A 16,235-nucleotide genomic window follows, 5' to 3' on the forward strand; every position below is an offset into this window, starting at 1 on the left:
CACCAATCAAGAACCAATGCATTCTGGGAACATATGCAAACTGACACACAAGGCCAGCATATCTGCCCAGGCTTAAAATAATTTATGTTTCTTGACACTCTCAATCTCAGTTCAAATCTCGTATGAGTTCCTATACAATCTGAGGGAGGGGTACATGAAATTGGCCAGAGATCTAATATTACAGTTAGTGGCATCTTTAAAAATCTGTAGATTTTATACCTTAAGTTGATAACAATAAGTTGAAAACCTCAAAACTATAGACTGCAAGCAGATTTTATCATTCAAAAATATTGGTTACTTGGAAAAGCATGTCAAAATGCTTTTCAGCTTTTCAGACATGTACTTTTGTTTCTCAAAACAAGTTCTATGGCAATCTGTTAATGCAAATATTAAAACTGTGCTGCTTTACATTGTAAGTGGTACAATATAACTGAAAGCAATGGATTTGAAAATGTGAGCATATGAAATAGGCTCACATGAAATTATTTTCAACAAGCCTGGTGCTCTGGCATGCACATGTATGCTCATCGTTGTATTTAACATCAAATCTCCCTCAAGCCACTGGATTCAATTTCATTCTGGGAAATCTACAGGCATGCTCCATCTGGGCATCTGGGGAAAGTTCTTCTAATAAGAATACAGAGGGGGGAAATCTCCCTCAGGATAGGGAGGGAAGCTAGGAGGAAGGAATTCTGCAGGCTGACATGAACCTTCCGTAAGTAAAGGGGAGGGGTCACAGGAGTACAAGCAGGTGATATTCACAGGAGAACGAACAGGGATGTGTGGACTGAATAAGGGCACGAGCAAAGGAAACATTGAGGAGAAGAATTGTACGAGAGCAGAATGCTGCAATGGCACTATCACAGGTTGGGGCTACACATGTACATGTGGGTCTGGCTTAGTCTCTGAGTCAGCTGAGCATGATTTGAGTCACCATTATCAAACAACTTAACATACTATTTTCTTGCAAACAAAGAGGGAAGACAAACAGTGAAGGAGGAGGGAAGGAAGGCTTCAGTAACAGGACTGTATCCCTGTTATGTGTTTCATAAAAAGCTAGAGTGTTTAAACTCTTATTTTACTTTTTAAATATCAACCAAAAATACCCAGTATATAAACTTTGATTGAATAAGAATTGATTAATACTAGCAGCTCACAGGAGGTTTGTTGTGCTTTTTTGTGACAAAACAAAGAAACCAGTTTTACCATTCAAGTTTCAACAATGTCTATTGAATGTCTATCAATACAAGTTCAACAACTTTTGACATGAACAAATGAGACATTCCCTCTTAAGTGTGTAAACATCCAAGAACCTTCAAGATCATCCCAACAAGCTGATCATCAAGCATAGTTACACGCCCACGAAGCATGATGTCAATAAACTGAGTCCATTCCAAAATCCTATTTTGTAAAAGTGTATATGTGATGACATTAAACAGCTGTTTAAGAGTAAACAGCTCACAATGACATCATCAATCACATGACATGAGCTCTGGCATGTCTACACATCAGCTGACATATCATCGTGGAGACTGTTCCAATCAATGATAGCATTTTGTAAAGATTTTTCAAGCACTGATAAGGAATAAAATGTTAGGCTATCGGTAATTTTTGCCGGAAGTGTATTCGCTTTAAGTTTACTGGTACCAAGAATGAACTGCTATGAAATACTCTAGCCCAACAATAACTGCGATTCCGCGTTAGATGAAACTGTTTTTCAAATCATGAATGGCGTTTTCGAGAGCAGAGATTTACATTCTGGTGGTTGACGGAGCCAGAGCCTACCAGTACATGCATGGTCCAATCATACATGTACGGTACATATACCAGTACATTACGCAGTAATAGTACAATATAAATATACTAATTATTTATTTCAGTACAGATAATACATGTATTATACATGTACCCATATACATGTACCTAAGGATTTTGTGAAAACAAACTTCTTCATTTATCTACAATGTATACAATTTTCATTCCCATTTTATTCCGTATTTATTTCATTTGTGACAAGTTAGACTATTATGTTACGATGTACCAGTAAAGTACAAGATAACAGTGACTGGTACATGTATAAGGGGCTTTTTTTTTGGGGGGGGGGTGGTTGTTTTTTTTATTCCTTCCATACATGTACATGTATCTCAAGGGGTTCTATTTTACGTTTTTTTTGAGGGTATTTTGTTATTTGAATCGTCCTTGTTTATTCCATGATTGTAGATAACTTCCAAACATCACTATCAAGAAGGAACTCCTGATCTATCACATGCTACATGTACATAAGTTCCTGAGGTGTAACATACAAAAAGTATGTATGAATAGTTAATAGGTTTTCTCCACAGCTCCACAGGTAAAACGAGAGTAGCCTTTGCAAATAAAAACACAACACTTGAAGGGAATGAGAAGTGATGTTGTACATGTAGGTCACCTGACCTGGGGTGTAAACATGGTTTGGATACAACCTTACCCGGGCCAGCAGGAGACAGTTGTTGGCAGATTCTGGCAGCTATACATTTAACAAATCCTCTTGACTATGAAGGGCAAAAACAAAGCAGGACCTGGATGCATGGTGGAAAGCACCCAGGGGGGGTCAAAAGGGCATATTAATACTTCATCATAAAATAGAATTGTTTGTCATGAGGAACCTTGATGAGAAGCAGTGTAATGTACATGTACTTGTGAGTTGCATAAATGACAAGGGATCATTACACTGTCCGGTTGTTTTTCTTGAGCATTACTTTCTTCCAATTGTAACACATTAAATAGAACTTGGTATAAGATCCTAAGAAAATGTTTGTCATTAAAGCAGATTTCTGCTATGATTTTAAACATCTGACATTCTGAACGTCTGTACATGTAATTTTAATCTTGGACCACTCCAGATGATAAGCACATTTAAGTAGCTGGCAGAGTAGCTTTCAGGAGTCGAACTGCTCACCACACAATGGCAGCAGTATTAAACTAGTACAATCACAAATAGACTGAGGACTGGAATATTTTGAGAAAGATTTCATCCTAGAAACTTCAGCAAATATGTGGCCTTATTGAACTGTAGCTTTCACACTCCAACCACCATTCTCTTGAAATTCAAAGGTTCAATCTTTGGTCTTGGAGGCTGAAAAACAGGAGTTATTAACTCATAGGACTCAAATGGGATTAGTTTTTTACTTGGATCAAATGGTTAATTGAAAACCTAGTTTATCTGAAAAAAAAGTAATTCACTTTACATGTACGTTACCTGCATGTACATGTACATGCATATTGGACGCTTTGCCTATCACCAATGCATAATAATAACAATTATGTTCACTTTATGAAAAAAAAAAGAATGTATGACAAACATGTATAAATACATACATGCACTTATGGTCTGAGTTGGTGCTAACTACATTGCACGTACACACAAAGACACCACAGCTTGGTTAAGACGAATCACACTACATGTACATATATCTCCTTGTCTTGGGTTCACATTGGGCCATTAGTGCAGTGTCAACACAGCAGAGCTCAAACCACCAATTTACTATGCCTACGCACAGACCATGAAAACCAATATCTTTTGTCTTGAGGCAAAGGTGACAGATCAAGACCTTTCTTACTTTCCAAATTGAAGATATAAGGATGAAACACTTGGCTCTGGACATATTTGACACACCAGAGACTTTAGTCTAAACACACAGCCTTGATGTCCTAATTATTTTAACCCTGCCAATCTTATAGCCAGGATGCTGTTACCATTACAGTGGGTAATGTATCATATCTTCAAATCAAGCATAAGAACACATCCTGGGCCTTGTATTCAAAGTCCATCAACTGGAAAAGGAACATAACCATGCGTACAACAATGGGGAACAGGAGAAGTGCAAACAAGTCCTTCCTGAACACAGATAATTTCTGCCAGATTCAGGAAGACGTTTTCCTCACCAAAATACTTACATGTTAAGAATGAAATTCAACACTCAGGCTGCAAGTTGTCCTTCATACCAAACAAAACCAAAATATACACGAAAGTAACATTTATTACTTGAAGATGGTACATAGGGACACAGGTTGAATTGTGTTTAAAAAATTCAGGACCAAAACAAGAACCATGTGCGTCACATTTATAATTATTAATCAACAGTCATTATAGGATATTCTACGACACTGTACATGTACTTGATCAGTACGTAAAAGCCGAATATCCAAACCATGTAGGAAACTGGGAACGTCCCTCACCCCACATAAAAAGAATTGGCTCAAATTACCTACATGTACTTGTCTGAGGATACTGACTTCATATTCTGAAAGAGGGCTTGAAAAGCATGACAAACATTTCAATAAATTTCTGAAGATCAAGACAATTTACTTTGCCTTAAGGCCATATGATGGCACTTTGTTTTCAAACTTGTCAAAACAATTTCAAAAGGATGCTTCAGCCTTTAAACCTCTCAAGTCTGAAGACCAAACAAATACCACAGTGTTGAGTAACCAAATGAAACGGAGATGCAGTTCTTCAGGTATGAGGTCAAACTGCCATCTTTAGGCCTTGAGCATATAAAGGTTCTTATACGGATATCAAAAATTTAACTTTTAAACCTGCAAAACCAAGCTCATGCATTCAAAATTAAAGGATTTGTTTTATCTTCACTGAGAAGACTATACATGTAGATGAACAGGAAAAACACAACTTTGGTAAATTTCTTGAAATTATATATTTTATAGGTACAATACATGTAGGTGGCCATTTCCCCTCTAGCTTTTAATATGATTTATATGGACACCCTTGGGGTTAGGGTTAAAGAAACCTGACTGATCATATGATATGTGCGAGAAGTAACTAACCAGAATTGCAAGGACATAATGAGAAATGTACTGCCCAGGATGGAATGACGTTCATCAGTGTTTGGACTTGGCTACCTACATGTAACAGATCTACTTCAAGCAGCCTGAAAACTTTTTAATTAACCCAATTCGAACAGACCCGAACTCCTTCACTCTGATTGATTTGCCTAAGTGATCAATGGTGTATTTGAGGAAGAGCAGGAGGTACAGTTTGTATTGGCACATCAGATGTTGCTCTTGCAAGACTAATGACAATTGATCACTTTAACAAAGTTCAAAAAGGTGAAAAGAACTGCACGTTTAAACTTTAAATGGAGGATCCCCACATACTTCAGAGATTTCAAAGACCTCAGTCCCCCACAGACGTATACCCTGTTGCCCTTTGACCGCAGCATAAAAGTGAACTCGTACAGGAAGGATTATATTGGGATTTCGAAGAAGTCCTTCTAGTCTTCATGCCATGTTTTAAAATGTGATTCAGCAATCCACATGTGTGAATGATTAATCTTGACATGCAGAGTTCAAAGCAGGCAAAGATTTATCCAGTGGCAGTGACTGAGTCAGGTCTTCTTCTTGATATCCTACGGGTTCAGTATTTTTGTTATGCAAATGTGTGAAGGCCAAGCAACTTGGACATGTAAATTGATCCAGAAAGGATTTAAATCCAGCCCAAACTGGACTTTTGGGGGTGAAACTTCAAGAGGATGGGTTCCTTTCCCATTTTCAGTCCAGTTGTGAGTCTGAAAAAACAAACATCTGGCCCAAGCTTGCGGTCACGCTGCACAAGGACACAGGTTTTCACTAGGGTACAGTGCACTAATGTGGAAGTTTCGAAAGCACTCTTCTTCTTTTGGTCACAATCATGGATATTATTATCATTATTGATACAGTTGGAAGTTTGATAGGTACAACCGGTACATCATTCTAAGATAATAATGAAAGACATTGGCGTCCTATCTAACGATGAAAGAAAGCACAGTACCGGGAGCATCGACTCATTTTACTGACAGCCAAGTTATCTCTCCCATGGTCTCGGTAAAAACTTTTCCCATGTTAAAAGGTCCAAGTGAGGACAGTGGTCATATAAATGTATGACAATTTTTGCTACACTATCATTTTTATAAAACTTTCCAAAAGTTTCAGTGAGGGGCACGGACACTCATTCATTCACTCAATGAAACCGATAAAATAGTGCAATTACCCTTTGCCTTGGTCACACTGGGAAAATAATGTTTTGGATATTTAGTCAAAAACTTGAAATCAAAGCAGTATTGTAGTCGAGTACTTTTGTACTGCCAAGTACTTAAACTTCCAAGTACCTGAAAGGTCTGAGTACTTCACCTACCAAGTACAAAACTGATTTGTTAGAATGTTTAAATGGATGTGAACAATGGATCTACTAACTTTTTTGCAGCTGATTGTTTTTATTGAAATCTGTCACAGCATTCCTAATCAGTATGTTTTAAGTAAAGTTGCTGATTATACATGTATTTTAATCCGAAAACTGTGTACAAGTATTTTTAGGTTCCTTGACAAAACACAGACATACAACATTTAATACAGAAAGAAAAAGAGCATCAGGTTCTGATGCACCAACAACAGCAAAAGCGTTTACTCAGAGCATGGAGATGGAGTCTATTTCTACCTCCATGCTCAGAGGTAAAATGTAAAAGCATCGAGAATAAGCAAATGCAGTTGATGCATTTCCCAATTTCACAGAGCTGCTCACAGAATTTGCTGAAGTGCCATAAAACCTTGCTCAAAGACAAAGGTTACCAGCTAAAACTCACGTCAACCAAAAAACATGTAAATACACATGTAACATTCTCAAACAATGTACATGACAATGGAGCTGTGATTGGTGATCTGTGCTTACACGTGGCCATGTACCATGTGTACAACATACATGTACACACATGTGCATGTACTGTACCACTGCGACTCCAACTCATGATGCGTTAGCCTAGGCAAGCACAACTCGAACGCGTAATGTGGATGGGTGAAGTCTGCTTTCCAAACTTAACATTCCTACATGTTCATGTATGCCCGTGTTATTCTATATTCTAGATTCTATGTCAGGGCCGGGAACCAGACTAGCTACAACTGAATTGAGTACTACCGGTACTATTCTTGGACCAAAGATGCCTTTTTGTTGTGCTGTGATCCATTATTGCATGCAGTGTGCGGTGTACACATGTACATGTACGTGCACTTCACAAGGCAATACACAGAGACAATGCCCCTTCCATGTAAGACTACATGTAAGAATACATCGGCATTTCACATTCATAATTGATGAAGATGGCAAATGTGTAGACCTTGTGTTTGCCAGACTGTATCGGTCTACGAGGATCAATTCTCATGCACCGTTGTATTTTAATGGCCATAATGGGTTTTAAAGGATTTTTTATCAAGTATGAGTACATGTACCTTGATGCTCGAATACAACTTTCTTCCGAGTATTTTGCAGCCCAAGTTCAAGAACTGTTGTTCGAGTAAAGTACTTGGAAATTCGAGTACAAGTAAGACATGAGTACTCTGAAAACGATAGAGTACGAGATCTGAGTAGCGAGGGCTACAACACTGCATCAAACCTCAACAAAATACAAGTATCTTTACTATGAGACAATATACAATTGCTTGAGTAAAACAACTTACCATTGAACGCAATTGCTGAGCCACTCTGTGCCCAAATTGCAATCAAGAGAGTCAACAGCATCCTGGCGACGGATGTCAAAGCCATGATGACTAGAATTGGAGTAGTATCGCTGGCTTGGCAGGGCTCCAAAGGCAACTACATGTACCAACAACACTTAGTGTTGACATGGACTGGTACAATCAGCAAACTGCAGAGGGAAAGAGAGTCAGTGAGGGGGTGAGGGAATCACAGTGACAGAATGGAGGTGAGGAAACAGGGGTAAGGGGGTGGGTCCGGGGGTGGGCAAGAGAAAAAACGTCAAGATATTAATTAGCAATTTGGTAAAACCCTAAATTTAATCAAGAAAAAGGTCTCAGATTACACTGTAATTCCACGTAGAAGACATCTACACACTGTACATGTAAAAAAAAGCTGCAACACTGAAGTAACGGTTTCTATATCTACACAAATTTAACAAAGTACATGTACATGGAAATAAACATGCTGTAGTGCTTCCTGGCTCTGATTGAAATATTCTATTTTGGCTTGTTACTCCTCCATACATTTGAAAACACGCATGAAAGTAACATATCCCTACTACCCTGTTATTAAAAGTGTTTGAGGTTTAGTGTACATACTAGGTAGGTGATACATGCACTGCTAAAGTATTGGTACACCGGTACAGCTTTCCCGGTTTTTTTTTAGTTTTTTAAGGGAGATTAGGTCTCCCACTTTTCTGTTGTTTTCTCTTTTGCTCTCAATATTAAATAAATACATGTAAACAAAGATGGAAATTGTCACTGAAAATAGACTCTGCATGTACATGTGTGTTGGGTTTGCCTCTTTTAGGATCGCCCTTAGTAACTACTGGGCACTCCCCTTTTTTGTAAATAGTGGATCAACAAAATTTCGCTTCAATTTTTTGTGACATCACATTCCCTTCATTTTCCCATTCACTTGACTTACATACACGTACATGTATGAACAGGCCTTCAAGTAAAAGACATCCCGTGTGGGATTTGAAACTACAGGGATTGTAGAAGTAACTGGTACATGCGACCCTTTGTAATGGAAGCTAAATGTCATAATTTGTGGTAAAAATGGATGACAGATGCTCATTAACATATTCTTTTGTCTGAAACACATAGCCGCCAGCTTAGTGTCTGCATGACGTGACACCTGCCAGCCAAGCTCCAATGATTTTATGATCTTCATCCATTTTTCATGTCTCCCTCCTTACGTTCATCACAAGGCAAATCAACAACCTCATGTACATGTACAATGTATTCAATCTTTAACAACCTCTCCAGTTTATCCATTACTTGTTTAAAGTCAAAACAGTAAGTACAATGCAGTTGTTGCCAATTTGGTATGGCTGGCCTAATCTCTCCTCCCCTTTAAAACCCATATTCTAATCGGATGACTTGCAATCCATCAACGAATAACATTACTCTGTAGCTACCAAACCATTTGCATGTGTCATGTATGCAGCATCATAAAAAAACTATAGCATACGCTACGTACATACAATTACATGTATATTACACACTAAATTAATTTGAGCGCTTGGCTAATCTATGAATTATTCCTTGTGAGAAAAGACAGAAAATATTACACCATTACAAACTGCTTGTAATTGTATGATGGAAGACAATGCTAAATGTATGTCATATATCAAAACAAGTTTAATCTAAATCTTTCAGAGAATTTACTGCGAAAATTTCAAAATGAGAGATTCTTGTTGTACATCATGTAATACATGTACTTGTCAATTAATCCCAAAATTAATGAATACATGTACAGTGCAGTTAAATGCTGTTTCAGGTCAATAGTTGGATACATGCCTAGTAAATTACTTTATTTCAAAACTATCACTTTTTTCTATTGAATCTGATTGTGTGCATCACTACAAGTACAGTACAAAAATACACCTTTAGAAACTTTCCTTTCAAAACTGGAATTCTATTGGCCGAAAAATTTATAAAGATGAACAAAGAAATTGACTGGAGCGAGATTTGAACCTGCAGCCTCCGGAATACCGTACCTGTGCTCTACAAACTAAGCTACATGTATCTAACCTTATGTTGATGGTTTGTCTTATTTGTCAATATTTTTGTTGGGGGGCACCAATAAATTTTGCCAAAAAAGAAAGAAAAAACGAGCATACTGGGTCAACAATTCATGTACATGTACCTGCATTTAAAAAATAATTTTATTTATTTATTACCAAACTCTTGCGACCATTTTAAGTGGTCAAACTGTGATTTGACTTACATATTTTAAAAAAATGAAAAATTTAAAATCATAGGCCTTAATGATTAAATGAGAGAAAAAAAGATTAAAAAGGAAAATTTACAAAGATTGAAAAAAGAGCAAAAACCTAAACATTAAAACAGAGAAAGCACTATACCATTAAAAATTTCCTAAGTTATTTCTTTTTACAAATCTGTCATACTCTACAATAACAATAAAAATACTTCAAGTAAGATGTTAAAGTGAATTTGAAAGCAATGTTTTTTCTACTAAATAAAGTACACGATGAAAAACACTGGATTTGGACCTCCTACCTCCACAAACACACACCCTTCAATTTTCAGGGAACTGAGCTTTTTATATACCTACACACTCAAACATTTGGCTCAATAAAAATCATTTTTGCCAATATTCCACAACATATTCGCGGTCATTTTGGAAAACCGGTTCTCAAAACATTGAGAAGCAACACATGATTTTGTAAATTGTGAACAGAAGTGTTTTCTCCCATGAGCCAATTAAGGTTTCAACATCGAATTCCAATAGGGCATCATCATACAATGAATAACCAGAGCCTAAATTATCCTGAAGGCTCTTTTTTGTGTTGATTTGATACAAGACGTTTGGTATGCAGTTAAACCTGAGTGCCACACAGGTGCCACTATTCAAATATGGGCTAAACATACATGCATGTGGGAAAAAATGTTACAAGATCTTTTCTGGGTACAATGAACTTTTTTAAGCATCTGAGAATGTGGAGACGCCTGCCACCTTCAGAAATCATTTGTTGAACCTGTGTGTTCCACTTTAAATTATTTTGAATCCATACTCCACGTAACTTTGTTTCTGTCACAACTTCAAGTGTATCATCACCTATTACTAAGGAGGGTGGTTCACGTGAATCTTTTCCAAAATAAAACTGCATAGCTTTACACTTGGATGGATTGAGATTAAGCTTGTTGCTATGTGCGCAGTGAACTACTGTAAATCATTGATATTATTCTGAATGAGAGAAATGCTGTTGACTGATCTGATCTGATCTGATCTCACCTACATGTAAGTTAAGATCATCCATATATTTCCATTTTTGGGCTATAGAGTCGGCACATGTATCGTTAACCCTAACCCTACATAATACTCCCAATACTACTTGTAGTAAAATGTAGTACTGAGCGCTGTTGCGTGTAAGAGGACATGACTTTATTGTTCTCTGAAGCCATACGATATAATAGATAAGACAATGTACCATACAGTGCTGTGGCACTATGAATGCATGGCTTTATTGTTCTCTGTACGAGTAACAATGGAAGTAACCTAGCCAGAAGTAGTAATTTCTAGCGCGAGGTCCTTCAAGCTCAGACTATTACTTTAGTATTTTGTAGTACTGTGTGGCGTAAGCCGAACAACATGTTTGGTGGTTAAGGTTAATAATAGCCAAAAAAATGATCAGGCCAAGTTTTGTCCTTGAGGAAAACCACACATAACATGTTCCAAATTCAGAGGGCTGATTGATAGCGAATTTGAAGAGAAGTCAAAGATTATTTTTTTTTTTTATCTTCTTCATCTCAAACCTTAAAACAAGCGTGGAGCACTGAATTTGAAAGAACTTTAAAATAGCTTGCACTGAAGAAACTAAATATGGCCAAAGCTCAAAGACATCTGTACAGCATTCACATGAGAAAGATTTGTGGAGCCAAGAACTTAGAACACGCACCTTGCTACATACATGGATGTTCATCACACACCTTGGCAATCCACATACCCCTACACATTTAAGTTCCAATAACCTTGAGCATTGAGTAACATCTGATTATGATTATGATAGTCTACATGTAGAAGCTGATCCAACAACCCATGCACTTTCCTTGAAGAAATTGCCAATTTGAGGGCCAGATGGAATTTACATGTTCTCCACTTCCCCCCAACATTCCAAAGAACAACTGCCATTTATCAAGTCAAATACTTCAGCAGATTCCAACCAGTCTTGTGATGACTGGAGAGTCCCCTTCTTGATCCTCTTGTGAATCGATTCTTTGATCACAAAGTCTCTTCTTCATTCCCATATCTGACTATTCTCTTTTGGCAATAAATAAAACTCTTCTAGGAAAACAGATCCTTTTACGCACAACCTGGAATGTTGGAAATTTTCAACAATACACAAAGTGACAGAGGAGATCTTGAGAGTTCATTCATCCATCACATTAAGAAGTCTTCTCATCCACACATCCGCGCAAACAACCAAGCGCTAAGCCCCCATAAGCTCACCAACAATTCACTTTCAGAACAATTCTGTCAGTTCTTTTCACCTGAAACTGCCAAATAATCCTCATTCTTCAAGACTGAGCCAAGGATGGTTTGTGTATCATTGTAAGAATGTCAAGAAAGTACAGTTTAAGCTGATAAGCTCAAACCAGTCATGATAAGTACTGCGGGGACTGAAGTTTCTGCAGGGACTGAAGTTTCTGCAGGGACTGAAGTTTCAAGAAAAATCTGTTAAATCATGACAAAGTACATGTACATCTCAAAAAAGCCTGCAGAGTGTGGGGAGGGGGCTTCTGCAAAGTGCCAAATGTGAAAAATGTTTCAGTATGCTATAAGCAGACAGCTGTAACAAGACAGCTGTCTTTTTCATGTTAACTGTAATGTAATGTACATGTCGAAGATGTGATTTAAGCCCAATAATTTCATGCATTTCCAATCCTCCCAAGGCCTGAAATGTGCCTGTGCTATGCCTCTGCTCTATCAGTGCCTTACAGTGACTTACCAATGCTCACAATTACAGATGGTACTGGAAGTGAAAACAGCAACTGAGATTTGATGAGACATGGATATGAAATATTTCAAATTCTTAGGAAACTTTTTCATTTTCACAACAGCAAGTTTGCTTACCACAAGGTCCATGATGAGCCTGATACATGTATACAGGCTTTTCAAATTGCTCATACAGTTTGTAACTCAGCCTGACAAAAGCCACAAATTAAAAGTTGACATTTAGAGATTGTTAAAACTCATCTCATTCACAGGTGTAACTGGACATTCTCTGGCAAAAACATTAGATATCAATGTGGCCCAATAACTTTCGCATGTACATGTGCGTATTTCACCCAAAGAATAAAGACACCTGGGCTTTGTGATTTCAATAACAGCACTCCCTTTATCAACTACAAAAGCTACTTTTATCTAGACGAATGCATGTGGCATTATTAGAATTCTAAATTGGCACATTTGTGAAGTGAAGTTCCTATGAATTTTTCTAAAATTCTAGGATTGATATTCAGTATGCACATACATGTACATAAAAATACGTACACGTACCGGTATGTCTGTTGTTTGAGGTAACTGCTGTTTGAACAAACTCAGTTTCCAGAGGTTAAAGCAGGATAATAGACAGAAACTATTAGCTTAATTTCTGTCTCCATCTTTTCCTGGATGACCTAATTCACCTGTGAACTGAACCCCATTATTGGCCAATGCTACAACTCAGCACTAATTTAATTGGCACAAGTGCATGTACACATGAAGGCTATGCACCTGTGTATACACATAAGCAAACCCACAAAATCAGCACTCTACTTGGAATCTGACTTACATGTAGGAAAGGATTAAATGCTTGGATATGGACAGAATTTCCAATAAATGTAATGCCAACAGCAAAGAGACCCATTTCCCAAATATGAGCTACTCCTGCTGCACCACACTCCTTTGTAGTACTGGTACATGTACATGCTATTCATCCAAGCTGTGTTTATCAAGCAGTTTCCACAAATCTAGTCATCCTTTCATCTTAGTTTAGAGTTTGCTTCAACAAACAGGGAACAATTTCTACAAACTGTACCCAGCAAAGTGTGGAGCTTCACACTGTCACTGTCTTTCTTTGTGACAGCCTTCACAAAAACTCTGACAAACAAAAGACATATCGCGGTATTTGAATAACATATGAAAGATACTTACCCCATTTCACACAAGTATCTGCTTGCAGTTTCAAAGCCTGCATCACAATGTTCATTGTATGCATTACTCTCATATCTATCTGTACTCTAAATGCATGTAGGTACGTGCACAGTTTATCACGATGCGCGAGACAGGTTACCGTGATAAGCATACGTTGAGAACACGTACACAGTACCGTATATCCTGCTTCCTATGAAATGACTCATATTAGTCTAAAATGCCAATCTGTTCACTTTTAAGTGCTTCAGGGTCAATTTATCACTGCACAGATGAATTTCATATTGTTAATCTACTCGTCTGGTCTGTGTACCAACCCTGAATCACACAACCAGGACTATTATCCATTTGTCACAATGACAGCTCATTAATCCACTGGGAAAACCAAGATAGTGTTTTACTCTCATCAGGACTGGCTGCAATGAACTCATAATGGGCATACATTGTACATCTGTTGACAAATTTATAACACACGTACGTGAGCAGGTGAAACCAATTAATGAAGTCACATCATCTATGTGGTTTCTGTGCTGATTTACAGTCTATTTTTCAGACTGCTTTCAAAATTGCTTTTATGATATGAGTAAAGGCCGGGGGGGGGGTTTGAAGTAGAGGAGTAGGAATGGAAAAAGAGGAGGACTTGTGGGCGGAGGAGGAACAGTGGAATGGGGGAGGACAATCAACACTGATTAATGGATTTTTCTCAATTAGCAGAGTGATCGCAGTGAATCAAACCCATTGAACATCATCATTATCACCTTCCACAGTGACTCCAATCGCCAGTCCCACCTGCCAGTTTAAACCAGTCACCTTTAAGGCTGTCCTTTCCTGTCCCTAAGAGTCGGAAGAATCTCCTCCTCCCTCATATGCATGACTCACAGAAAATACAGACATGAAGGAGACCCAGGTTGGAAAAAAAACAGCTGATCAAAACTGCTCACCATGCCTGAAATCATTGGCTCACCACAGCTACAATGTAACGGTACTACCACCAATTTTTCATATCAAATCTACCCATCACATTTGACAATATTTTCTGCTTCAATCATTACACAAGACATACAGTAAAGTACTATTCAGTAGTTTATATTAAATGAGAACTGTTTCAGCGAAACAAGTTTGCAACAAACTCCCTGAATTAAATCATTGCAAGCTAAGTAGGCCTACATGTACATTAAGAACTGGAATTTATTGCATTGTTCCTCAAAGACACTTACCCCAAGTACATGTGGATGTATGCACCATACTGGTACACCTTAAGTACAGTATTTCTGATTTCAATCTTCATTCCATTCAGACATTTTGACTGTTTCATAGCTTGCCAAAAAAAAAGAAACATACAAAAACATGTCATGCAGGAATGACCAAGCAATGCTTAGAAATGGTTTAAGTATCATGTCGTACATGTATCTCATAAGATTTATTCTCAGCACTTTCTGCTGGGTTGGTAATTTATTCGCATAACCTGGTTTTCTCAGACATGAAACCAATAAACCATTTATCAACGTAGTGTCATCATAGGCCTACATATTCTTCTGAGCTCCACACAAGCTTCATTTGGTATTGGCCACCAACAGGACAGTGCGAACTAGGTTGTTATACGATTGACTGTCTTGATGTCTCCTGCCATCACGACCCAACTTCACAGAGCTTCTAATCACAGAAACTCCCTGAGTGCAGGAAATATTTGCATAGCACAAACAGGTTACCAATGTCATGAGATACATGTACATACAGCCTGTGGCTAATTCCCTGCTGGTTGTTGTAATAAGCATGTTAAACTGCTGAGCAGTATTCTGCTAAAAGCCAGTGTTGAAGGACTTTAGTCTGTGACTCAGCCTCAGATTCAAGGCAAGTAACTTGACTATAACATTGCTTAGTACTGTTTTAGCGACTCAAGGTTTTGCCCTGATCAATGTTAATCAGGGTAAAACCTTGAGTTACTAAAATGTAATGTCCATTTGTACCCATCTTTTCCTTAGAGAGATCAGATCTTGCTACTTACAAAAAAAGTTATGCAAAATACTGGTACCATACATGTACATGTACACAGTAGGGAAAAACATACAGTATGTGCTGTACATGTATCTTTAAAGAGCACCTCTAAGTAAAACATGTTTTTGCTGATTTAATCTGTTCAAATAAATATGCAATGCATGTAGCCATGCACAAGGGTTTATCCACTACGAACACAGGGTGAGGGTTCCCCTCGTTTTCTCTGTTTTCTCAGATTGACGCAATCTACATTGAGAATTCACATCTTGGCATGAAGAGAAAAAAAAACCCTTTTAAGTTGTTAAAGTTGAGCTCTGAAGACAAATGACACTGCGTTCAATTTGGATGCTTCCCTATTTACTTGAAAAGATAAATCAGAGAAAACAAGTTTTCCTTGCTCTTTAAATTTGCATCTCACACACTCCAGGATCTATCTTTTTGACAACCTTACTTTTATCTTGTTCAGAAGACACCAATTTCAACTGTGTTTAATTGCAACACCCTTGGATTTTAATTTCTGAAAGAAAAAAGTACTGAAGCATCAGTGTCATCAACAAACCTCCCCCCTCTGGCAGAA

At 37.8% G+C, this 16,235-nt stretch overlaps 1 protein-coding gene across 6 annotated transcripts in view; it reads right to left on the reverse strand.

The window, feature by feature from the left end:
- Positions 1–16,235, reverse strand: part of LOC110985797 (interleukin-6 receptor subunit beta-like) — a 50,582-nt gene that overhangs the window by 18,729 nt on the left and 15,618 nt on the right. For 5 of the 6 annotated variants that reach the window (XM_022247135.2, XM_022247132.2, XM_087144279.1 and 2 more), the window contains exon 2: positions 7,483–7,670. In XM_022247135.2, the coding sequence (XP_022102827.2) occupies positions 7,483–7,567 (85 nt within the window). In that variant the 5' untranslated portion in view covers positions 7,568–7,670. Of the gene's footprint in view, positions 1–7,482; positions 7,671–13,666; positions 13,873–16,235 lie in introns of those variants that run through there. The other variant, XM_022247136.2, reaches the window with a different exon arrangement.

Source organism: Acanthaster planci, linkage group LG12, assembly GCF_054643075.1.
Source record: "Acanthaster planci isolate LZ-2023a linkage group LG12, COTS_SCS, whole genome shotgun sequence".
In the NCBI taxonomy this organism is placed as follows: domain Eukaryota; kingdom Metazoa; phylum Echinodermata; class Asteroidea; order Valvatida; family Acanthasteridae; genus Acanthaster; species Acanthaster planci.